The 25,568-nt window shown below is 44.8% G+C and overlaps 2 protein-coding genes across 12 annotated transcripts in view; one reads left to right on the top strand and one right to left on the bottom strand.

Annotated features, from left to right (window-relative positions):
- LAMC2 (laminin subunit gamma 2) overlaps positions 1-16,229 on the top strand; it is a 67,750-nt gene extending 51,521 nt beyond the window's left edge. The window contains exons 14-24 of the mRNA XM_086343461.1: positions 1,357-1,513; positions 1,813-2,018; positions 3,202-3,281; positions 5,018-5,167; positions 5,688-5,832; positions 6,520-6,669; positions 7,331-7,445; positions 8,828-9,027; positions 10,892-11,050; positions 11,144-11,243; positions 14,245-16,229. Coding sequence (XP_086199587.1) covers positions 1,357-1,513; positions 1,813-2,018; positions 3,202-3,281; positions 5,018-5,167; positions 5,688-5,832; positions 6,520-6,669; positions 7,331-7,445; positions 8,828-9,027; positions 10,892-11,050; positions 11,144-11,243; positions 14,245-14,498 — 1,716 coding nt within the window. The 3' untranslated portion in view covers positions 14,499-16,229. The remainder of the gene's footprint in view (positions 1-1,356; positions 1,514-1,812; positions 2,019-3,201; positions 3,282-5,017; positions 5,168-5,687; positions 5,833-6,519; positions 6,670-7,330; positions 7,446-8,827; positions 9,028-10,891; positions 11,051-11,143; positions 11,244-14,244) is intronic.
- Positions 16,230-18,144: 1,915 nt separating this feature from the next.
- NMNAT2 (nicotinamide nucleotide adenylyltransferase 2) overlaps positions 18,145-25,568 on the bottom strand; it is a 216,409-nt gene continuing 208,985 nt past the window's right edge. For 6 of the 11 annotated variants that reach the window (XM_086343469.1, XM_086343467.1, XM_086343471.1 and 3 more), the window contains 2 exons: positions 25,419-25,486; positions 18,145-22,863 (listed from right to left, as the gene is read on the bottom strand). In XM_086343469.1, the coding sequence (XP_086199595.1) occupies positions 22,761-22,863; positions 25,419-25,486 (171 nt within the window). In that variant the 3' untranslated portion in view covers positions 18,145-22,760. Of the gene's footprint in view, positions 22,864-23,836; positions 24,905-25,418; positions 25,487-25,568 lie in introns of those variants that run through there. The other 5 variants (XM_086343473.1, XM_086343474.1, XM_086343476.1 and 2 more) reach the window with 2 other exon arrangements.

Genomic DNA, 25,568 nt, shown 5'->3' with positions numbered 1-25,568 from the left:
GCAGCCATGAAATTAAAAGATGCTTACTCCTTGGAAAGAAAGCTATGACAAACCTAGACAGCGTATTTAAAAAGCAGAGACATCACTTTGCCAACAAAGGTCCATGTAGTCGAAGCTATGGTTTTTCCAGCAGTCATGTACAGATGTGAGAGTTGGACCGTTAAGAAGATTGAGAGCCGAAGAATTGATGATTTCAAATTGTGGTGCTTGAGAAGACTCTTGAGTCCCTTGAGGACTCAAAGTTCAAACCAGTCAATCCTAAAGGAAATCAACCCTGAATATCCATCAGAAGGACTGATGCTGAAGCTGAAGCTCCAGTACTTTGGCCATGTGATGTGTAGAGCTGACTCACTGGAAAACACCCTGATGCTGGGAAAGGTAGAAGGCAGGTGGAGAACAGGGTGACAGAGGATGAGATGGTTGGGTGGCATCAGCAATTCAATGGACACGAATTTGAGCAAATTTCGGGATATAGTGAAGGACAGGGAAGCCTGGCATGATGCAGTCTATGGGGTCGCAGAAGGTTGGACACGATTTAGCAACAGAACAACAACAACATAAAAGATACGTTGTTATCTTTTATTCCATAAAAGAGGAATCTAAAGGTGTCAGGGCTGTCCAAACAGAAATGGCCTCTAGAAATTTTTCATTCAAATTCCAGAGAAGAATGAAATTGATGTTGTTGTTGTTAATTGTGAATTATTATTTGTACTGGAGTGAAGGGCGGGGGAGCGAAGGGTCCAAACAGAACCCAAATGCAGAACAAACTCAGCCTGTTTTTTAAAATGTATCTATTTAACCAGCCTCTGTAGCACTTCCTCTATTCCCGGCTCTATTCTACAAATATTAACTCATTTAGTCCAAATAATAAGTCTGTGCGATATTATTATCCTCATCCTATGGATAAAGAAAGTGACTTGCCTAAGGTCACACAGCTAGTGAGTAGTGGGACCAGGATCCAGACTCAGAAAGCCTAGGGTCTAGAGTCTGAATTTTACCATGACATGCCAAGCCTTTCTGGACTTATAGCCATTAGCCCCTGGATGCATGCGTGTGTGCTCAGTCGCTTCAGTTGTGTCTGACTCTTTGTAACCCTCTGGACTGTAGCCCACCAGGCTGCTCTGTCCATGGGATTCTTCAGGCAAGAACACTGGAGTGGCAACCAGTATTTCCATGCCCTTCTCCAAGGGATCTTCCCGATTCAGGGATCAAACTGGTGTCTCTTGTCTCCTGTTGGGGGGTGGGTTCTTTACCACTAGTGCCACCTGGGAAGCCTTAGCCCCTGGATACCTGGCATATTATATTCCACCGTGAACCCCATCCTCTGTTCTAATCCTCTTTCTTTCGTGGTTTCAGATGGATCAGTTTATGCAGCAACTTGAGAGCCTGGAGACACTGCTTTCGAAGGCTCAGGCTGGCGGAGGAGCAGTGCCTGACACAGAACTGGAGGGCAGGATGCAGCAGGCTGAACAGGCCCTTCAGGACCTTCTGAGAGAAGCCCAGATTTCAGAAGGTGATGGAGGCCCGTTTTACACAGGAGAGAATTCAGAGGCTTAGAAAGCAGCCCCCTGGGTTATAGAATCTTTGGTGGTAACAGTTCAGCAGATGTCTCTGCCTAGCCCTTGCGGAGGTGGCAGAACTGTCTGTGATGTTCTCCTGAGATTTGAAATGATGGAGATAAAAAAGCATGCATTCACATACTGGGCTTTTACTGTTTTGCCGAAAGCCAGTCAAAGTCACTTTTTCAGCCCTCTATTTTTGATGACTTGACCCCCCAACGTGCTCATCCTCCCTTTCCTTGTTGGTGTTCAGGTGCTATTAGATCCCTCAATCTCCAGTTGGCCAAGGCCAGGAGCCAAGAGAATAGCTACCGGACCCGCCTGGATGACCTCAAGATGACCGTGGAGAGACTTCGGACCCTGGGCAGCCAGCATCAGGACCGAGTTCAGGATACCCGCAGGCTCATCACACAGATGCGCCTGAGCCTGGAGGAGAGCGAGGCTGCCCTGCGGAACACTGTAGGTGGTGCTGGGCTAGGGGGTGAGAGTCCCTGCTGAGCTGGGGGGCCCACGGCACATGTCATGGGCTCACTTTGTCTCTCGGGTTTTCTGGTCTCTCTGGTAGTCAGTAGGACTTCTTTTCCTTGCAGCAGTCACAGCTTTCTTTGACTTCCTGCCAGTTCCCATTTTATGCTTTATGGCTTCCCAGCTGGCTCAGTAGTAAAGAATCCACCTGCCAAGCAGGAGATGTAGGTTCGATCCCTGGGTCAGGAAGATCCCCTGGAGGAGGAAATGGCAAACCCACTCCCTTATTCTTGCCTGGGAAATCCTATGGACAAAGGAGTCCAGCAGGTTGCAGTCCATGGGGTCACAAAAGAGTCGGACACGACTTAGTGACAGCCTTTCTCTTTCACCAGTTCATTTCTTGCTACCTGTAGCATTGTCTGCTCCCTTCTTTCTTCCTATCTTCTAGCTTATTAGCTCTGGGAGGGCAGGATTGAGTTTTGTTCATCTTTACTTTCTCAGCCCATAACACCAAGTATGGCTCTGACAAATGTTTGCTGTATGAAAGAATGAATGAACAAAATGAAGAGGGAAGGAAGGAGACCAATAAAAACATGGTGATGAAAATAGGGAAAAACTTTAACTACAGTATGGTTTTCCTAATGATGTAGCTTGTGGTGTGATAGGAAGAAGAGATTTGAATGAACACTCTTGTCTTTCCGAATAAAGGAGGAAATGGGGACAATAATGTAAGATGGGAGGTGGATAAAGAAAGTTGGAAGATAATCAGATATAATGCTGGGGAAATGAAGGATTTAAAAATACTGTGTATTGATTTTCCTTTTGTAGAATATTCAGAAAATAAATGTCCCCTATGATCTCATTGCTACGAAATAACTACCATTAAAACTTGGCCTATGTTCTGGACTTTAAATATATATGAAGATATAAACATGCATATATTTTAAAATCCATTTATATATACAGAATTTTTTTGAACTTGGATTTCTATTTGATTCAGTCTCTACATTTTTTTTTTTTTTTAATGTAATGACCATGGTAAACCAGGGACTCTTGATGCGTCAGGTTGGGGAATTCTGTGTGACTAATGACAAGGGGTTCAGACAGGACAGCTGCAGAAGCTGCTTAGGCTCCATGGCTGCCAGCAAAGCCTTAACCATTTGTCCTTTTCCCACAGAACATTCCACCTTCAGAACACTACACAGGGCCAAATGGCTTTAAAAGTCTAGCTCAGGAGGCCACAAGACTGGCAGACAGGTGAGTACTTCTGGAGGGCACCTCTGCTTCAGACACCTCTGTGAGGCCAGACTTGAACAACTCTGCTGAGTATTCAGGACCAAAGCTCCATACTGATTACTTCCAGACTCCTTTGCAGCCATTCCCCTGCCCTGAAGCCATTTTTTAACTGCTTGGTTTTCAGTGTATGTCGGTGGCCACTGGGCAGGGTCATTTGGCAGGAGTTGAGGGTGGGGTGTTTCTTTTCCAGATTTCTCTATGACTCATGGTATGGCTTCAGTGTATGTCAGATGTAATTCCTTGGGCCCTGTGAAATGAATCAGCCCTTGGAAAAGAGTACTTTGCAGCTTTGAGGGACTCCAGGCTCCCACACCAAGCCTGGGAACAAGTCGCAACGAGTTGTTTGCTAGCCTGTGGGGGCCAAGAGTGCAGAGGGGGAGAACTCCCTCCTGAAAACCAGCTCTGCAGGGCCCTGGTAATCACAGGCAGCTCCTTAGTCCTTGCCTGATTGCAAATCCTACAATCAGGATTGATGCTGAAGAGGTTTGCTCCTGGCAGAGGGCTCAGCAAGGTGGCAGGCTCTGCTAATCCTGAATGGAATTCAGTCAGCAGAAGGGGCTGGCTCATGCTCTCATAATGTGAGCTGCCTCCTGGACTTGTTTTCATCAGTTTCTAGAACCAAGGGGACAAAAACAACTGGGGAACTGTTCTTGATGGGCTTTGTCCCCCTTAATGTTGGGCTAAGTTTAAAGATGCAGCAAAAAGTGGAGAGGGAGTTGGATCCTGGATAAAATAAAGCCTAGGATTTCTCCTGCAGAAAAGTTTATAAATGCAGTATTTATTTCCCTGAGACTTCTCCTGCCCATCTCCATCACTTGCCCTGATTATGCTAGAAATGGAGTAGATCATCAAAAAAGTTTAGGACGTGAGGCTATGTCTCAGAACACCTTCTGCTTCTTGATAGCACTTCTAATTGAGGAGCTCCATCTCATCTGGGTCAATTCTATTTGTTTTTTTGAGTCAAAGCAGTTCTCTTACTCCTCTCCCCTTATTTAAATAAAAGGCCAAAGGAAGCCCTTTTCATCCTTCCATATCATTTCTTTCTAGATTCCACATATAAAGGATGTCATATGATATTTCACCTTCTCAGTCTGACTTACTTCACTCAGTATGACGATTTCTAGGTTCATCCATGTTTATGCAAATGGCATTATCTCATTCTGTTTAATGGCTGAGTGATATTCCATTGTATATATGTATTGCATCTTCTTTATCTGTTTCTGTTGATGGGCATATAGGTTGTTTCCATGGCTTGGCTACTGTAAGTGGGGCTGCAGTGAACACTGGGGTGCATGTATCCTTTCTCGTCATGTTTTCCTCCAGATATATGCCCAGGAGTGGGATTGTAGGTCATATGGTAGCTCTATTTGGGAGGAAGGGGTAGTTAGAGATTTGGAGATGGACATGTACACACTGCTATATTTTAAATGGGTAGCCAACAAGGACCTGTTGTATAGCACGTGCAATTCTGTTCAATGTCATGTGGCAGCCTGGATGGGAGGGAAGTTTAGGGGAGGATGGATACATGTGTATGTATGCATGGCTGAGTCCCTTGTTGTTCACCTGAAACTATCACAATGTTGTTAATCGGCTACACCCTAATACAAAATAAAGTGTTGTCGTATGGCAAAAAAAAAATTTAAAAATAATAAAGGAAGCCCTTTGCTATAAAAACTCATTCTTTTTGATCCTTTCAGCCACGTCGAGTCAGCCAATAACATGGAGCAACTGGTCAGGGAAACTGAAGACTACTCCAAGCAAGCCCTGACCTTGGCGCGCAAGGCTGCTGCTGAAGGAGGCAGCAGTGGCAGCCTCCGTGGCTCCGTGGTGCAAGAGCTTGGGGGAAAGTACGTTTCAGCAGGTCCTCACATGGGCCAATATAATCTGCTCCCTCCCAGGGTACAATGCAAACCAGGTCTGAGGAGTGCTGTGTTCCTTTAAAAGTATCAATAGTAAGAAGGATAAGAAATGAGAGTGTTACTTTGGAGGAAAGCAGATGCCTTTAAGACTGGAAGAAAAACGTCAATTACTCTAAGTAAAGTTTCAGTTTTGATTTATAGATTGTATATTTGTAGATATGGTGCCATCCGTGGTGTTTAAAGGAGGTGAAGAAACCCATCTGGTGGCATGGAGCGTATAAACAATATATTCATGTGATTAAGAATTGGAAAACTTGGGTTGAATTTTTCTGACCCAACCTATATAAACTTTAATGTCTGTGTTTAAATTATGGAAAGAGATACATATCAGACATTTATGCTCGTCTCGTTCTTTGGATAATCCTGACGACATAGTTTTAACAGAATGAAATTTCGCTTTTAATAAAAAGAGCGAATTCTCAAAGTCCGCTCTCTTCACTCCCTGCAGATTGGAGAAAATCAAGTCTCTGGCCCAGCAGCTATCGAGGGAGGCCACTCAAATTGACAATGAAGCAGATACGTCATATCAGCATAGTCTCCGCCTTCTCAGTTCAGCAACTCAGCTTCAGGGGGTCAATGATCAGTCCTTCCAGGTAAGAGCATCTAACCTATGCAGTGATGTACAGAAGAAGGACCATAATGCTTTCTTCTCAGGGGATTCCATTGAATTGTTCAATCATCCAGTTTTTTCCCCATATTTACCTTTCTTGCTTTAAATTAAGAAGAGCATTTATCCTCCTCTTTCTTTATTCTTAAACTCCAATCGTGGTCCCTGATAACACCTTGGTTCATATTCTGAACCTATTTCTGTTGGTGAATACAAGTTTTCTGTCTCTTCCCTAGTTTGGGGGACTGTTGAAACCTGTGAGAAATTACCATGGAACTTTTGATATCTACCTTTGGGTCCAACCTATATATTTTCATGTGTAGCCACTTGGAAGGCTTTTTTTTTTTTTTTCCTCAAAAGTTTGCATTGTTTCTGTCATCAATTCCTTTAACTATTCCAAATTTATTGGATTAAGATTCAGCTTTCTACCCACAGCAAAAAGCATTCACAATGATTTTCACACATAATAATAATAAAAAAACGCAGAGCAGACATAAAATTCGTTTGCTAGCTGGGGGGCATGCTGCCTGACTTGCATGAGGAATATTGCCTCATTTCTGTTGGACTTTGGGCCTGGATTGTTGTTTTCAGACAATGATGGCAGGTCATGGGAAGACTGGTGTGGCAACTGGCGAGCAGAAAGTAAGGCTTATTCATTTTTGGGGACTCACAGGTAGAAGCGAAGAAGATCAGACAAAAAGCTGACTCTCTCTCAAGCCTGGTGACTAAGCGAATGGATGAGTTCAAGCGTGTGCAAAGCAGTCTGGGAAACTGGGAAGAAGAAACCCAGAAGCTCTTACAGGATGGGAAGAATGAGAGACAGGTATCCTCTGTTTCTTCGTTCCTTCAGCAGACCCGTGTTGAAAGCCTACCAGTAAGAGGAGCCATCAGAAACTCTCGAAAGGTCATGGTATTGCTGCTTATTGAGACCTTAATGTGATTACCTCAGTTCCACTCACTGAAAGTGAAGTCACTCAGTCATTTCCGACTCTTTGCAACCCCATGGACTGTAGCCTACTAGGCTCTTCCATCCGCGGGATTCTCTAGGCGAGAATGCTGGAGTGGGTTGCCATTTCCTTCAGCCCTCCAATGTAGGAATAGGACTGAGGTCTTCTGGGCCCAATTTTGATCTAGCTGTCTATGAAGACACATGTCTATACTTCCTAGGTATATATGACATATGTCTATGAAGTGTATGTCCATACTTCAGGAAGTATCCAGGGTTTAAAATTAGGATTTGTAAAACTGTTCTTGTCCCCAAGTAGAGCTCGAGTCTGTCCTCAATGTGGAATCCTACTGGGTCTTCGGGTTATAAAGTCTGTGTGGTCTCAGGTTGTGGAGGGTTGCTGCAGCACCCCCTAGACTCCAGGAATCAAGTTCTCTGTTGTGAAGAGCAGTGTGTCAGAGCGGCTATGCTGGCAGGAGGGCTCTGCCTGGGTGTGTGTTATATTTACTCTAATCTTGTTCCGCCTGCCCATTTACAGAAATCAGATCAGCTGCTTTCCCGTGCCAACCTTGCTAAAAGCAGAGCCCAAGAAGCACTAAGCATGGGCAATGCCACTTTTTATGAAGTTGAGAATATCTTAAAGAACCTCAGAGGTGAGTATTTCGGGGTTCAGATCACTTGAGTATTTTAAAGGTATAAACGTGACTTTGGTTTATTTTGAATCTTCATAAATCTCTGTAAGTGGCAGGCATGTTGAGGTATTAATAGACACTCAATAAATATCTTTGTAAAGAAAAACGTTTAAAAATATTTAATACAGTAGAAACAATTATGAAAACTGCAAGTGTTAATCACGCAGTTGCGTCCAACTCTCTGTGACCCAGTGGACTGTAGCCCGCTAAGTTCTTCTGTCCATGGGATTGTCCAGGCAAGAATACTGGAGTGGGTAGCTATTCCCTTCTCCAGAGGATTTTCCCAACCCAGGGATCCAACCCACATCTCCCACATTGCAGGCAGATTCTTTACCATCTGAGCCACGAGGGAAGCCCATATTGTACTAACTGTCAAAAGGCTTGAGTTCTGATCTGTGCTCAATCGTGTGATTAGGCTGAGCTGGCTGTGTGACTGTAGGCAAGTCACATAACCTTTCCAGACTCTGATTTTCTCATCTCTAAAAGAAGAAATTTCAACTAAACTGCTTCAAAGGTCCTGCAGAGATTTGCTATCTCACTGCCATATAGATAGTTTTCTTTTCTCTCCCCTTCTTTCTTTGGCCTGGTTGGTTCCAATATAGAGTCGGTGAGGCTGCCTTGTGATAAATGATATCGAACAAGCTTTGTCATAGCATCTAGATTCCAGGAAACTTGGGTTTGTGCCTTGCAGTGCATGCATGCTAAGTCGCTTCAGTTGTTTCCGACTCTTGGTGATCCTGTGGACTGTAGCTGGTCAGTCTCCTCTGTCCGTGGGGTTCTCCAGGCAAGAATGCTAGAGTGAGTTGCGGTTCCCTCCTCCAGGGGATCTTTCCGACCCAGGGATCGAAGCCGACTCTCTTCTGTCTCCTGCGCTGGCAGGTGCGTTTTTTTACCACTAGCGCCACCTGGGAAGCCCTGCAGAGATTTGGTTAAAGTTTCAGGCTTCTTCACTAAAGAACAACAATAAAGACGTTTTCAAGTCTTGGGATTTTCTTCTTCACAGAAGTACCTCTCTACCCCTTCTATTCAACTGCTAACTGCTGCCATTGGCAGCTTAGGGTTTAAGGCTCTGGGTTGAAACTTTGGGCTTCAAAGAGTCTACTTGTTTCTGATTCATTTGGAGGTTCACTTTTGCAAAGATGGGGACCCAGGACAGGCTGATTGTTGATTGTCAGTTCAATACTTTCTCTTGGACAAGAAAGAGTCATGACCACAACTTTCCACTCTCTCATCCCTTGGGTGCTATTAACACTCTGATTTTTCTTAAAGGCCTCAGCCCCTTTCATCTTCAGTTGTAAGTTAATTTTCATCTTCATGGCAATGTTTTCTTATTTTCATTTCAGAGTTTGATCTGCAGGTTGAAGACAGAAAAGCAGAGGCTGAAGAGGCCATGAAGAGACTCTCTTACATCAGCCAGAAGGTTGCAGATGCCAGCGACAAGACCAGGCGAGCAGAAACAGCCCTGGGGGGTGCTGCTACTGACGCCCAGAGGGCAAAGACTGCAGCCGGGGAGGCCCTGAAGATCGCGGGCAAGATAGAACAGGTAAAGAGAAATCTCAGGTCAGCAGGAGCAGCTTCAAACATACCGGTCATGTTGAATGAGCGAGAGCGTTGGGCTCATTCTGACCTGTAAGACTCAGCGTCCTGTTATGGTCCATGGTGTTCCCAGATCCACTTGGCTGGCCTTTTGGTTGGGTGGTTCACGAGCCTGTCATTGACTGAGGGCTGGAGCCCCACCCCCGCCATTTTCAGCCCCCTTTTTAGAGAACACCATGAGAAGAACCATGCAAGATTGCTTTTTATTTAGATATTCTGTTAGTTTCCTGGACCTGCTATCAAAAAGCAGCACAGATTGGGTGGCTTAAAGCAACAGGAATTTTTTCTCTCAGAGCTCTGGAGGCTAGAAGTAGGAAATCAAGGTGTCAGCAGAACGGTGCTCCCTCCGAGACTCTGGCTAGAAAGCTCCCGTGCTTCTTCCTAGCTTCTGGCGGTGGCTGTCAATCCTTTGTGTTCCTTGGTTGGCAGTCACTTCTCTCCAGTCCCTGCCTCTGTCATCACTTGGGGCTCTTCTTCCTGCATCTCTCCAGCTCTTCTTATAAGGACACTGGTTGGATTCGGGGCCCACTCTCCTCCATCATGACCTTATCTTAATAAACTACATCTGCAACAACCCTATTTCTGAATTAGGTCACACTCTGAGGTATTAGGGGTTAGAATTTCAACACATCTTCTTTGGGGGGACACAATTCAACTTGCAGCAACTATCCCAGTGTTTTGATTTGAGATTGTGAAATTCTGGAGTTCTGGGTCTAAGCTCCACTTACTCATTTTTCACTTTGTTTCCACTCTGTGCCAGCACTGTGCTGGGGATATGGAGATGGGGAAAACTCAGTCCTTTTCTTTAAGGAGCACTCAGTGTCATGGGAAAGACAGACTAGTTGCACTTACAGCACAAATGTTAAGTGCTACAGTAGAAAGAGTGCTTCTCAACTGGAAGAGAGCTTCCTAGTTCTGATTTAAGTGTGACTTTTAGAAATCATGGACTTCCCTGGTGGCTCAGATGGTAAAGCGTCTGTCTACAATGTGAGAGACCTGGGTTCAATCCCTGGATTGGGAAGATTCCCTGGAGAAGGAAATGGCAACCCACTCCAGTACTCTTGCCTTGAAAATCCCATGGACAGAGGAGCTTGGTGCAGGCTACTATCCATGGGGTCGCAGAGTCGGGCACAACTGAGCGACTTCACTTCACTTTCACTTTAGAAATCATAAGCAACTCTAGAAAGCCCAGAGGGGACTTTTGGTGTCTAGACTGTGTGGCCTCACTCTTGGATTACTTCCAAAAATAATCTCAAATCTTAGGTCCCTTTAGGGTAGAGACCAATTTTCTATGCGTCTTTTTATATGGCTTCTAGCACAGAGACACCTGTGACTTGATGCCTAATAGTAGCTTGTTGATAAAGATATTAAGATTCACTCATCCTAGTAAAAACAAAACTCAAAGCTGTAGCCCATTCATTCTCTGCACCCCAAACTCAAGTGTCTTGGGGGAACAAAGCCATTCAAAAGATGATGGCAGTAAAGAAACATGACAAAGAAGGAGCTGAGTTTCTCACCCTCTGGGTTTTCCCAACTGGTTCCTGATTCACTCACCGTTTGTTGAGCTTGACCCGGGAGGGAAGCAGGGTCTCACAGCTGACCATTAGAGTCTCTGGAGACATACCCCCAAATTCATTTGTTTGAGGCAGAGCTTGGGGAAGGGGGTGTCCCCAAGTCTGACTGTCTCGTTGTTCATCTCACTTACTCCATCAGAGCCCGGCCACAGCTGTATTTTTTCTGTGGTCGTCTTTGGGATGTTTCTGTGCCTCACCCCTCTCTCCTTCCGTCCCTGGCTCCTTTTGTTCCCCCAGGAGATTGGGAGTCTGAACGTGGAGGCCAACGTGACAGCAGATGGAGCCTTGGCCATGGAGAAGGGACTGGCCACTCTCAAGAGTGAGATGAGGAAAGTGGAAGGAGAGCTGGCAAGGAAGGAGCGGGAGTTTGACGTGGATATGGACACAGTGCAGATGGTGAGTTCCCATGGTTTTCCACGGCAGAGTCCTGTAACCTGGCCACTGTGGGAACACCCTTTCCATATGGGCTTGTGCTTATTTTTTCCTCAGGTAATTACAGAAGCCCAGAGAGTTGACAGCAGAGCCAAGAATGCTGGAGTTACGATCCAAGACACACTCAACACATTGGATGGCATCCTACATCTAATAGGTATGTGGAGTATCCACAACCTTCCAACCTGTGTTCCAGGGCTTCTCCCCAGAAGATTAACTAGACTTAGTCCCCATGCGTGGGAATCTCAACTTCCCTTAAGGGTGTCAGGAAATTTGCTTTGTTTCCAGGCTCAGATACCTTAGGCAGGTTGCTTTTCATTTGCTGTGGTCTATTTTACCATCTCTAAGGTGGGTCACTGGGCATCTGCCTATTGCCCTTGGAGATGAAAGTCTGTAGGTCAAAGAACTGGGTGTACTTGGGGAAGGTATGTTGAGGCTCAGAGAGGTTAATAATGTTCTGCAGATCACACAGTAAATTGTGGAGGTAGGATTCGGACTTCACAGTGAAAGAGAATACTGGATGGCTTGACAGCCCCACTACGGATTCTGACCTTGATCCCGAGAATCTAGTGGACAGTGTCAAGCAGAGGAATGGCGTCCGTGCTGTATATTTCGGAAAGATCACTGGAGCAGCTGGGTGGAGGAGAGTTTGCAGGAGGCTTAGACAAGAGGCAGGATAAGATCATTTTGGAGACAGTTGTAGTAATTGAGAGGTGAGAGAGCTCTAAGACTGTAGGAGTGGTGAGGGGAAAGACTCTCCCAGCCTGTGAGATCAAGAATCACTTGCTGAGAGACTTCCCTGGTGATCCAGCGACTAAGGCTCCACTCCCAATGCAGGGGGCCCAGGTTCGGTCCCTGGGCAGGGAACTAGATCCTGTGTGCAGCAACTAAGACCTGGCACAGTCAAATAAATACATAAATACTAAGAAAAAAGAATTATTTGCTAATTCTGCTGTTTGTCCCTCCCCAGACTACAGTTGGGGCTTCCCAGGTGGCGCTAGTGGTAAAGAACCCACCTGCCGATGCAGGAGACATAAGATATGTGTTTGATCCCTGCGTCAGGAGGATCCTCTGGAGGAGGGCTTGGCAACCCACTCCAGTATTCTTGGCTGGAGAATCCCATGGACAGAGGAGCCTCATGGGATACACAGTGCATAGGGGCGCAAAAAGTTGAATGCTACTGAGCACACAGGTGCACATATACACACACAAACCACAGTTACACTGTGCTGTGACTGGTTGTGGAAACTTGAGCTGCCTGGTAGATGATCCAGATGAAATGTCAAAGAGGGAGGTCCATGAGACACTATAGAAATTTTAGGCTAAAATAGATTTGATGGCACCCCATGGCAGCAGCTCCAGTTACCTCACCGCATCCCTCCCCAAAGAAAGTTCAGATAAATTAAAATCCAGGATTTGGGTAGAACTGATATCAAACCTTCTGTGGCCTGTTTTATCAAGCTTGGACCGCAGCAGATATGGAACTAGGGCTTCAGTCAGGGATTCCAGCCATACTTGGGAGAGCCACTTTCAAACTTTTCTGTGGAGTGTCATCATCACCCTGAGAGACAAGTATCATCTGCATTGTTTTCCTGATGGGTCCGCTTTGTGATCCAATGAGTCCCAAAGAGTAAAATACCCTCTTAAGGTAAAAAAAAAAAAAAAAATCCCCAGCTGAGAGTTTAGCAGCTTTGTTTAGTGTTCTGAAAAAGGCAATGAAACTAACAGGGCCTTTAGAGGAAATGAGAGCATGGGCAGGGAGGCTGGCTGAGAACTGTCAAGCACTTTCTGTGTGCCAGGCACTGAGCCAGATTTTTTTGTGGTGAATGGTTGTGTAAAATTTGTAAAGGTTCTGTGAGGTGGGTTTTAGGGCTTATGTGGTGGCTCAGTGGTAAAGAATCTGCCTGCCAAGCAGGAGATGAGGGAAGATCACCTGGAGAAGGAAATGGCAACCCACTCCAGTATTCTTGCCTGGGAAACCCCATGGATGGAGGACCTGCGTAGTCCCTGGGGTTGCACAAGAGTCGGACATGACTTAGCAACTAAGCAACAACTAATGAGGTGGGTTTTATTATTTTATTTCATAGAATAGTGAACAGAAGCTCAAGGAGTTTAATACTGCCCCACAGATCACATAGTAAATAGGGGAGACAGGATTCCACCCGAGGTCTCCGTGTCTGATGCTCCTGCCATTTGCAAGAAGCTCATGCTGCCTCCCCATGGATGTTTTGCCTGCAAGCCTGCTTCACTTCTCCTGCATGTCTTAGAGCCCTAAATTCTAGACTCCTCCTCTGTCCCCAGGGGAAGGACTGATCTACTGGATCAACATTTGGGTTATTGTGCTGTTTCTACTCTGTCTGGTCTCTTGAGTCCTGGAAAAATTACAGTTTAATCTCTTTAGCTGGGATAAAACTTCTGCAGTCAAATAGATCTGACCTTGAATTGTCCACTCAAACCTATTCAGACCAAACGGGTCTTGCTTGCACATGAAGGGTCAGGTGCCCTTCATGCTGACGTGTCCGATCATTTATGAGTAAAGCATACCTGAACAAATGTGACCACATTTCATATTGGAATAAACTAATGTCTAGCCAGATCTCCACTGTTCCAGGCCAGAATGAAGTCTTCCATCATTTCATACAGCTGGAATGCATCCCTTAAATAGCAAAGCCTACCTTGGCCTCCCTAAGCCCTGAAACCCAGCCAGTTTCTAAAGGTCTTCTAATAGAAAACAGCAAGAAATTTCCTAAGGGTGATTCAGAGAGCAGAATTTGGAGTTGATTCTGATCTAAAGGGATGAGCTGTGTTGGGCAGACACCTTGGACAGTGTTCAGTCCCTGTGACCTTCAGCCTTCATCTTTTCAGAGCAGAAGCTGTTGACTCTATTGTGAAAACCGAAGCCCAAGCTTCATCTTGCTTAACTAAAGAGCCCAGACGCTTAAACTGGGCTTTTCAAAACCTAGTAACAAGGCTTGTGCTCTCAAAATTTTTTCTAGATTATTTCTAATTTAAAGTAAGCCTTTTTAAAAGAATGGCATACTATTGACTCTCAGCAGGTAAAAACAGAAGTTAAAGTTACAGAAGGGCCTGCATGTGTTCAAGGGGATTCAATCACAACTTTTTCCTCTGTTAACTCCATTCTTGTCCTCTAAAAATAGACCAGCCTGGCAGTGTAGATGAAGAGGGGCTGATCTTACTGGAGCAGAAGCTTTTTCGAGCCAAGACCCAGATCAACAGCCAGCTGCGGCCGCTGATGTCAGAGCTGGAGGAGAGAGTGCGTTGGCAGAGGGGCCACCTCCACTCACTGGAGACAAGCATAGATGGCATTCTGGCTGATGTGAAGAACCTGGAGAACATTCGGGACAACCTGCCCCCGGGCTGCTACAATACCCAGGCTCTTGAGCAACACTGAAGCTGCCTTCGAGATTTCCCAACGGGGGTTCTTAGGATGGAGACCTCAGGCTCAGAAGCCATCTCATGCGGGTGGGGTGGGATGGGGCCATTTGAAGTGTTGATGGGCATTCTCAGCTCAACTGAACCTGGCCCCACCCCGAGACCTTGGCCAAGATCAGTGTATTGTACCAGTGTGATGCTCTTTGCTTCCTGATGTGGGGCAACGAGGCAAATAGCATTGAGTATGAGACTCATCAAGGGCCTGGACACCCAAAGGGTAGACCGGATGGAAGGACAAACTGCACTGGCAGATAGTCATAAACCAACTCTTGGAGTATGAACAAGTGTTGCCATGTCGTAGGCGGCTTATTCTTTGAGTAAATGTGACCAAAGGAAATTTTTTTGACTTTGCCCACACATAAAATTCTTCCTAATGTCAGAACAGAGAGTGAATTGAAGTCATGCTGTGGTCAGTAAAATACTGTTGCCTCATACTGTTCAATGTGTTCTTGTTGATCAGAGTTCCTCCCACTTACTGCCCAATCCATGACATGTACTCCACTTTCAAACTGGAGGAAGTGATGAACCGTAAGCCTGGCATGTTTGGAGCATTGGTATCCTGCTACCTTTGAGTTCTTCTGGGCCTGGAAGTGACCACCTTTCCCTTGATGATGCCAGGCACCTTAGAGACAATGTTTTTATTAAAGCATTTCTTAGCAGTGGAGCAAACATTGGGAACGTACTTACTTTCGAGTTTCAAAGTGATAGAAAAATGTAGCTTGGGCTCGCAAAGAGGTGCAATTATCTAAGAGATATTAGTCCTAATTCAATGCCATTTTCAAACACTAAAAATTATATGCCCCTGTGGGTTTTGTTCTCACTCTCTCTTTTGATAACAGACAATGTTCCTACTCATACTTGAACTGGGTAGCATCCATCCTTCCATTCTTCCATCCATCCATCCATCCATCCTTACAACATATATTTATTGAGTACCAATTGTGTGCCAGGGGCTGGGGTACATTGGTGATATAGTCTCTGTCCTCGTGGAGTTGACTGAATAGTAAGGAAGACAAACCTTAAAAAAAAAATTAAACTTACAAACCCTGTTCCTCACAAGTCATTGCAATAACCCCTTGGTTTGCAACCTCATTTTTCAACGGAACATATGTTGCAAGACATTCCCATGGGGCACTTGAATTTTGGTAAATAGCTGAAATGACTCTGGATTGTGCACCCTTTCTTGCATTTCAGCTGTTGCTCTGCCCCTTTCTACAACTGATTGCAACAGATTGTTGAGTCATAACACCAGTGGGAATTTCTGGAAAAATCAGAGGCCCTTCTAGCCTTGACTCAGTAGACTTTGGTACTGCCTCACCTCTGTATTTCCTTGGCTTTTCATGGACCTGTTTTTTTTTTTTTTTTAAATAAAGAACAATTCGTAGATGCCTGTGGTCAGTTTCTAATTTGTTAAACTATAAGCTTAAGGTGTAGGTACCAAAGCAGTGGAAACAAAAAATGCTTCAGAGAGAGATGTGAGCCCCCAGAATTAGCATCTTTAATTCTTTTTTCTGAGCATCTTGTTTGCCCTTTCCAACCAGGCAAGCATGTTATGAAATTTAACTGGTTTTGTCTCCTAAGCATAAAGAAGGATTTATTTCTGGAACAACCTGAGCAGGGTGAGGGTGATAATTAACGTTTTGGCTTTTTTTTTCATCAACTATAAAAAAATAAAGGCAAAAATCAATCATTTGTGGTACATTGTCATGCTTTTTAATAAACTAAAATTTAATAAATGGAGATCCTGAATTGGCCATCTACCCAAGTGACTGAGGACAGAATTCTGCTTCTGCCTACACTGACCCCCCAAATTCTGACAGATCTAATCACTATGCTTTGCCTTCTCTGAAACTGCATTTTTAATCCTGTCTTGGCATACTCAATCACATATCTTACAAATTTGATTCAATTAACTACAATATCACACAGACCTAAAAATATGCAAAATTCACTCATGATTGACTTTTTTTCTCGTTCTCATCACATACTGGATGGACAGTTGGCAGAGTAGCCCTCCACATATTCATTTCAGAGGCCCTGCCATTTATAACATGACTTTTAAGGTTGCCTTAGGCAGCATCTCTCTTCCAATGGGTGGAGAGGAAAAAAGACATTGAAGAAGGAGATACATGGAAGTTTTTGTGAGGCAGGCCTGGTGAAGGCTGAACATCACTTTCTATCACATTTCATGGTCCAGAACCCAGTATTATTATGCCCACCTCTAACTTGTACGGTGTCTGGGAAATAGAGTCCCTTGGTAGGAAGGAAGTTGATTCTCTGACAGTTCTCTACTATGAAAGGGGAGAATGCATCTTAGTGATTGGCTATCTGTTTCTGTCAAGTATACATATTCCAGGGTACTTGGTGGGGGATCTGAGGGTGCCTGCAATCATAAAAGGATTCCTTCGTGGGATTGACTGTTAAGAGAGTCATAAGACTGTCTTCCCTGACACATGGGAGATGATCCCTATGTAGAGATGGGAAATGGAAAAGTGACTCATGTGACTCTCTTTGGACAGAAATAATTCCCTCATTTCTGAGGTTGTGGTCGATTGTCCCTAAGATGAGAGAAGGAGTATGTGACTTAGAAATAGCCTCCCCAGGACTTAAGACTGTTACCAGTCTTGACCTGACCCTGCCAAGTTAAGGGCACTTTCCTTCCTCTTTCTTATCAGTATTGTGATTTGTAGTGGAAACTCGCTTGTGCTTCTGAGAGTTATCTAACTAATTGTGCCCTTGGTAAGCTATCACACATATTTTCATCTATTTTGACTCATGGGGATTTCTGTCTGGAGAAGTGGGTAGAAATGAAATGCATGTGGACTGTAACTTCTTAGTCAATGTACTTCTGATCTTATCCCAGGATATGGACTTCTTTTCAGTATGCTTGGACAAAATGTAAGATGGATACTTGGTAATGTCCAATGTTTGGAACAAGTCTCAAGGACTGGGAATGTGTTTATCATTGTTTTTTTTTAATGTTTCGCATGGTCATGGGAATGTTGTAAATTCTTGCTGTGGCTCAGTTTTCCCACCTGGAAAGCAGAGATTAGACTCTTTTTCCTCTGTTTTCTTTATACTATGGGCTACATGGAACTTTCTAGGAAATTCCAAGATCTGAAGTTTACTTACGGGTCATAAGGGAAAAACTGTGTTATGTACATGTCTGTTAACTTATAGATACAGTATATATTTTGTAAGTTAGTGTAAGTAAGCAAAATAAACCAATGTTTATACCCAATATTAAACAAGAGCTCATCATTACATACTCTCAGGACAGAGGGAAAAAAGTATTTCGCTTTGTGACTAAAGTAGCAAATATAAATACAAACCATCAATTTATAAGTCATATCAAGTACCACAATGATATGCCACCAAACCCACATAGCTGACTAATCTCAGCCTTAAACAAAAAAAGATACCAAGAACCAAAATGATAAACACACATACACACACACAACTAATCTGACAAACCAGTAGCTAAACCTTAAGTGAGCTGGCAGAGTGGAGAATTGTTATTTTACCTTCTGAATCACCATTCAGACCTAAACCCATACATAACGTTTGTCACAATTAAAAATTAAAAAAGATCGAGTAGTCACGGCGGGGTTGAACAATTAACTTATTCATTTTCAGCTTGTTTACTTTGCCAAACAAAACCAATTATGAGTTTAACAATTTCTGTCTTACTTGATATCCTTTATGTCAAGAAGTAAGTTTTTTAAGTTTTTAATTTTCACAAATACATTTTTAATTCACAAAGAACTAACTTCTTCAAGGATCCAGAGCTAACCAATACCAGACTGTGCAGGTTAGGTAGAACCGAAGATTTCATTTAAAAAAAAAACAAAACTGAGAAAACTTAGGCACAATTGAACAAATTTGCTAATTATTCTTCCCTGCTTATGGGTGTGGTTGTGTACACTTTCATATTACACATGCGACATTAGCTAAACCAAGCAGAAAATCTCCTGCTCTAAGAGCATTAACAACTGTTGGCTCCCGTCAAGTAAGACTGTGAAGAAAAAGTGATTAATTCTGCGACTCACAGAGAAGATTCTAGACCAAGACACAAGGCTCTAGTAGCATCATCTTATTTATTAATGTAGTTGAACCATTTTGCTGATAAAACTTTTGTCTGTGACTATTCTAGCAACAAAATTTTACTCAAAATATTGCACTGTGAGATGGTGTTGCAACTTCAATGTAGTATTTATTAATGTGTTGATTTCCATAAAGCAAATCTTATTCTTAAAATGGCAGATTCAGTGACCAAAAAAGTGATTCAAAAAAGCTTCCCCCTTCCCATGCCAATCCTTGAGACCGCTAGGATCAAGCTGAGGTTTGGGCCCCAGGCCTAAACTGAAGGAGGAGGGAAAAAGAGTAACTCATTCCTAACTGACTGTTACAGGCTAATAGAACATTCCAAACATACTCAACAAAGAAACCACATGAAAAATTGCATTTACTGGGCAGCTATAGGAAGGTGGACTGAACATAATGGACTGAACACATTCATCGTCTTTACCATGATGCTATTCCTAAGGTGTCCGAATTGGATGAGCTACAAAATCCATCCCTGGACCCATCCTTCCCCTCTCACCTGCCCGCCTTCACACTGGAAAAGATCCTGAGCTTTTCACATACTGACTTATTTTTGAATTACTCTTTTGAGGAATAAAATATAATAACATGCTTCTCTCTCTTAATCTGAGAGAGAGAGAGTAAGGGAGAGTGTATCTGTGTGTATCTGTCTGTCTGTTTGGGGGAGTAGATTTGGGCTAGTAAAATATAAGTCATTTCTCCCTGAATTCTCTGCCTCTTGCTGTAGTTTGATTATGGAGTCTCACTTTCAATTTAATTAGAAGACCATGTTCTTTTGTTCTTTCTGAGAAGCTGAAGCAGGAGACTAGGGAATGTGGGAGAAAGGTTGGCCAAGCCGGGACAGGAAGAACAGCTTCTCTAGAAGCTCCAGTTCTGGGTTTCAGGCACTTCAGGAAGAGACTTTCCTCCCCTGTTCCCATGTACATTCAAGGAAAATGAAAGCAAGAAGGCCCCAAAGGTGGGGGGAGAGGGAGAGAGGTGAATGAGGTACCCGCTAGCAGCACAGACACCACCCCCCCAGAGGGCCATTCCTTGAGGAGAGAGTCATTGACACGAAGGGTTTCCCTCGTGCCTCTTCTTACATATCAGCCACTTTCATGCAAGCGGGAGAGACATTTTTATTGGTAGGCAGGAAATGAGGCTCCAGACCCCCTCTTGAGACAGTCATTCTAGCCCATGCCTTTCTCACGATCTCTGAACCTTTGGGTCAGCCATTGTAGGAAGGAGCAGGACCTCAGGCTGGAAGTCAGGACCTGGAGGTCATCCTGTGGGCACCTGGGGCCACCATTCCAACTCTGAGTCATCTCTCTGGTATTGGCCTTGGCTGGGTCACAGTCACGTGTCCTGCCCTGGATTGAAAGAGGGGATCTGACCTCCCTGTAGCAAGTGAAGAAGGGGGCAGGGCAGGAAATGGACTTCCATCCAAAAGGGGAGTCACTTTTCCTTGTATTAAAGGAAAGCTATTTTATCATGATCATTGCGATCGATTCACCAAGACAGACTCTGCCTCATTTCATTCCTAGAAATCTACTTCTATCCCTGTTATTTTCTTTAGCTCATCTCACTCTCCCTATAAACGTGCTTTCCACCCCAACACTGAATGCCGCGATAGTCAGCCCTGTTTCTTCTCAAGGGTCATGAATGAAATGGGGCTTGACCACAGAGCCCAGTAAAGAAAAAGTGGACCAAAGGAACAAAAGACAGCTGGTCTTTCTCGGCTCTGTCCACGTGGATCTTCAGAATGAACTCTATCCATAAACTTCATATCCTTGATGATGCGTGCTTCCCCGGGGAATCCAGCTTCCTCATTTCCTTTGTATCATTTCCTGGCTTCTGAATGCCTTGCCTAGACAAAGGTACTTCTGTCTTTCTCTCCCTAGCACTAGTGCAATCTTGAGCACTTTCTCGGTCTTTGCCTTCCACAAAGCAATCCTTTCTTGGATTCAGATTTCCTCTAAGCCATTGCCATTTCCAGCAGTTCCTTTCTAAGGGAAACCTAGCTACAGCCTTCCTCACCATCACATCCTCCCCCCAGGACTAGCATACACAAGGCTGTATACAGGGAGCACCTGGGACAGACATAAGTTAAGAGAGAGATGCCAGGTAAAGACTGAAAGCTGCATCTTATCTGGTCAGTATCATGGGGAACCAAAGGAGCAGAGATTATGCGGTGTGATGACCTAATGGTCAGGGAAACATTAGCCTTTTGTCAGGCTTTACGCTTGCTGTGTGACCTTGGACGAATCATTTAATCCAGTGGATCTCTGCTTCCTCATCTTTTAAAAGAAACCTTGGCTCAATTAATCTCTAAAGATCTTCTCAGATTCCATGATTCTTAACTGAACACTGAGAGCCAAGAACAGTATCTTACTTTTGTCCTTTGGAGATTATTTCCATAATTCAAGAGGATAAGCCCTCCCCCTGCAACCATGCTATTTTCTGTTGAATTTATTTTCCTGGAGGCTACTGAAGGATGCTACAGATGTTTCTGGCATCAGATCCCACCCAATACCTCCCGGGCCAGGGCTGGTACTAGATATCGACAAAATTATCCTACAGTTTGGGGACCATTTCTCAAAGAATCAAACACCCAAGAGCCAAGAGACTGGATGAGAGACACAGAGCAGAAGAGAGTAATTTCCTTTCGGTTCTCCAGGCAGGACCTGAATGAGACCTGAACAGCTAGAACAGAGTCTGTCAAAACTGTTTCCAGAGCGCCAGAGGCAGGTGGGAAACTGGGGACAAAAAGGGTAGATGAGTTTAGTGGCTCTTGACAATCCCTCCAGATGTCTGTTCTGAGAATCGTGGTCCTGCCAGGCAGGCTTCCTCAGGCTACGACTGTGGCTTCTGGGTTCAGCATGAGTCGTAACCCTAAACCCACAAAAAAGGCTGAGGCTCTGCTTCTCAAGAAGGAACTGACCTCAGACACCATCTCTGTTACCAAACTAGAGTGGGTGAGAATCACTAGTTCCCACGGGGAAATGGGAATCACTTTCTCCTAGGTCATCCTGGATTTACGTTACGACAGAGACATTTCCCAGCCAAACAGGCAATAAATAATTCCAATTAGCAAAGATCTCTAGCTTGAGTGAACTCTTAGCATGTTTTATTTCAGAATTGGCTGCATTTTTAGGACTCGGCCTTGCATACGTGATTCTTTTCAGATGTAGGAATGTGACTAAGTCTGGCCTCCAAGGGCTGTGATGGTGATCTGAAGGTCCCTTGGTAACATCGGAGCTGGCAGGGAACAACCCACGCTCTGCCATCAGTCACAGCTCAAATAAGTAACTGAACGGATGCCACCAAGAAGTGAGAAGGAACCGGCTCTAAGTGATCGTTAAGCCCAGAGCATCAAAAAAGAGAGGTCTTCGGAAACTAAGGAAATGGACTCAAATCCTTCTGAGCAACCCTACTACTCCCAGACTTGCGTCCCAGGTTTCAGAACATGAAAGTCTCAGTCTTGACCCCAGACTGCTGTGTGTGTGTAGGGCGGAGGCGGGGAGAAAGCGGGTAGGTGGGTGGGGGTTGTCTCGGCCTGGTTCAGCGGGCGTAGCCCTCACGCAACTTTCTGAGAGCTGAGGCCTGGCTGCGGTATCCTGTCAAAAGGGAAGGAATGCCGCAGAAACGCAACAAGGCGACAGACATAAAGAACCGCGGACACGGATTTGATCCAAGTTCTATGAGGAGTGAACAACAACAACAACCAACAAACGAAACAACGAAACGAAAGATAAGAAAGAAAGGAAAAAGATAGCCCTTTGTGGTAAAGGGCATGCTGGGAAGGCGAGGGCCAGAGCCGCCTCCCCAGAGCATGCTGGGAGACGGGCACCCGCACATCTCCAAGGACCGCACTTCCCCCACCCCGACCCCGTCACCCACCCCAACCCGGAGACGAGAGGAGAGTTTGTCCAAAGATGGCTGCGGAGGAGGGGTACGCTGTGGTGTTCTCTGCAGGTTCCCCCACACTGTGGGGGGTTGAGTCAGCAGGTGGGGAAAACAGTCAAGATGAGGAGACGGAAAAACGGAGTTGGGAGAGAAACGGGATGGACAGAGGCGGCGGGGGGCCGGTGTGTTGGCGGAGGACCAGGGGAGAGTGGAGCACAGCGCCCCGTGGCCGCTAGCCCGAGGCGTTGATGTACAGCTGGCTCTTGAGAATGTAGTCGATGACCGGCTGGGACAGGTAATCCACGACGTGGCCATCCCCGTGCTGCAGAGCCAGCCTGGTTGAGAAGAGACGCTAATCAGTAGGCATGCTTTCCTGAAAGCAAGGCCAGAGGACTGGCCAGCCCATTCACTTTTGAGGAAAGGGTTTACCTAACACCCATTACCAGTCTTTGCTTAGGCTAAGTGCATGGCGTTCCTATCAGGAAAAAACCCCTTTCCCCTCTAATTCCTCCTCCATCCTGACTGTGCCACTTCCTAACTGAAGAACCTCTGGCAAGTTGTTTAAACCCATCCATTCTTCCATTTCCTTCTCTGTAAAACAGGGGTAATACTGGGGCCTGGGGCTGAGCTCAGCTATCAAAATGATTAAATGTCATACAGGTAGCACTTAGAAAAGCCCAAGCACACAGTAGGCATGTCAAGGTGTTAGCTATTCTTATGTCATTTCTTTGTGTTTCTCTACACCAAGGTCTCAGGAAAAGGAATATCATGATTGATTCCTTCTTTTCCTTCCTAAGGAAGCTCTGAGGGAGAAGAAGCGGCCCTCCTTCACGAGGCTCTTCTCACGAGCCCTGGTGAAGGGAAGCACTACCACGTACAGGACTCTCTTCATGCACTTCAGTTTCAGCACAGTTTTGCTCCAGTCTTGGCCTGGCTGCTTCCCATTCTCTATGCACATGGTGGTCTTGGGAATGTCAGGCCCCAAGGAGCCATTTGTAAGAATTCACACACTCCTCTGGACACCTTGATTCTAAAATGCATCTGTGCCTTGCGCTGTGAGATCTCCCCGAAGGCTGGCTCAGGGCCTTTGCAATGCACACAGTGTCCTGACCTTCCAGCAAACTAGGTCCCCAAGTGCCTCCCCACACAGTTTATGGGAGGCTTCTTGAAAAAGTGGTTTACATCCGTGGTTTCCAAATGCCAATCCCAATTTCACAAGAATCACCCAGAAAGCAGCTCCCCAGAGACCCAACCCCCCGAAATTCTGATTCAGTGGGAATGAATGGGACACTGAAATTTGTGTTGCCATTTAAGTTTTCACAGTAATTTTATTATACAGCCATGGTTGGACCCACAATCTTCCCCTCTTCCCTCGCTGGCCACTGCCACTTCTGCTCTCACCTCATAGTTGATGCTACCGTTTCAAAGGCCTGCATAATCACCTTCCAGGGAAGAAGTCCAGTGGACCTTTTAAAACCTTGGGCTCACTTGATTTCTTTGAAACATATGACACAGATGACAAATGACAGTGTTCTCTCCCTCTGTACCCTCTGCTGCTTTTGTTCCAGGGCCACCAATGCTGGTGGTTTCTGACTGCTCCTTAGTCTTCTTCTATTTATTTTTTTATTACTTTTTAAATTGGAGTATAGTTGATTCACAATGTTGTGTTAGCTTCAGGTGTACAGTAAGTGATTCAGTCACACATTTATAGCTATAATTCTTTTTCAGGTTCTTTTCCTTTGTAGATTCTTACAAAATATTGAGTAGAGTTCCCTGTGCTATACAGTAGGCCTTTATTGGTTATCTATTTCATATATAGTAGTGTGTACATATTAATATATAGTAGTGTGTATATATTAATCCCAAACTTCTAATTGACCCCTCAGCCTTCCTTTAAATAAATGTTAATATGTTTTAAATATTCCCATAGCCTTCTTTGCTCTTACTGACTCTCCCTGTGAACTCAGCCATACCCTTAAACTTTAATTTACACTTAGGTGCTCATGGCTTTCAGTTTTATTATAGTTCTAGACCTCTGTATTCCACATGTCTTATCCTTCCATTGGATATTTCCACTTGAAGTTTATGGTGGAAACTGTTAACTGGTCCCTAGTATCCAGTCTCTCTTTCTTATCCTGAGTAATAGACCCTCCCAAGTTTTAGCTGGACATATGGCTGCCAAGCCTCAAAGTCTACTCCCAGCCTGTCTGGAGGCTAGGCATGGCCACGTGACTGATGCTTAGCCAGTGGGATGAACGGGAAGTGACGGGTGAAACTTTGGGTCGTCTTCTAAAGGACAAAGCTCTTTGCCCTTCCCCACTGGCTGAGGAGAGAAGTCATTGCAGCAGCCGTGGACTCAGAGAGGGAGGCTTCATGCTGAAGAGAACAGAGATTCAATCTCTTTTGACACTGAATAACATTTCTCATTTAAAATTCTAACTATTTAGGGTTTTTTGTTATGGCAGTTAACCTAAACCCTTACTAAATCTGTGGGTACCTCAGAGTGGAAGTGGAAGTGTTAGTCGCTCAGTCACGTCCGACTCTGCGACCCCATGGGCTATATAGCCTATCAGGCTCCTCTGTCCATGGAACTCTCGAGGCAAGAGTACCAGAGTGGGTTGCCATTCCCTTCTCCAGGAGACCTTCCTTACCTAAAACTAGAGTCCAAACTAAAAATAACTTCTTCCCCCCTCAAGTCACCTAAAACTAACAGCCTGTCCCCCTTTTAAAAATCAAGGACTAGCAACAAATAAATGAGGTCTAAAAAGAAGGCTACATATTGGGGTAGCCAGTGTTGGCCAACCTAACAGTCAGCCTGGACTGAGGAGAGCTGTATGGGAACCTGAAAGCCAGTTTGACCAAGGTCTCTCTGGTCTTTTGTCAAACGTACCTGCTCTTGGTTGAGCTGACCACAGACATGGGATGGTTGATGTCATCCTTCACCACCATGATGTTATTCTGCGGACAGAGCAGAGAGAGTAGGTTGCCAGTCCCTCACACTAAACTCCTTTTGTGTCCTTATGCCTCCAGCCCCCAGGCT

This window comes from Bos grunniens, chromosome 16 (assembly GCF_055505025.1).
Source record: "Bos grunniens cultivar Pamir isolate PY7600 chromosome 16, Bosgru_T2T1.0, whole genome shotgun sequence".
NCBI lineage: Eukaryota > Metazoa > Chordata > Mammalia > Artiodactyla > Bovidae > Bos > Bos grunniens.
This window is presented reverse-complemented; position numbering and strand designations above follow the sequence as displayed.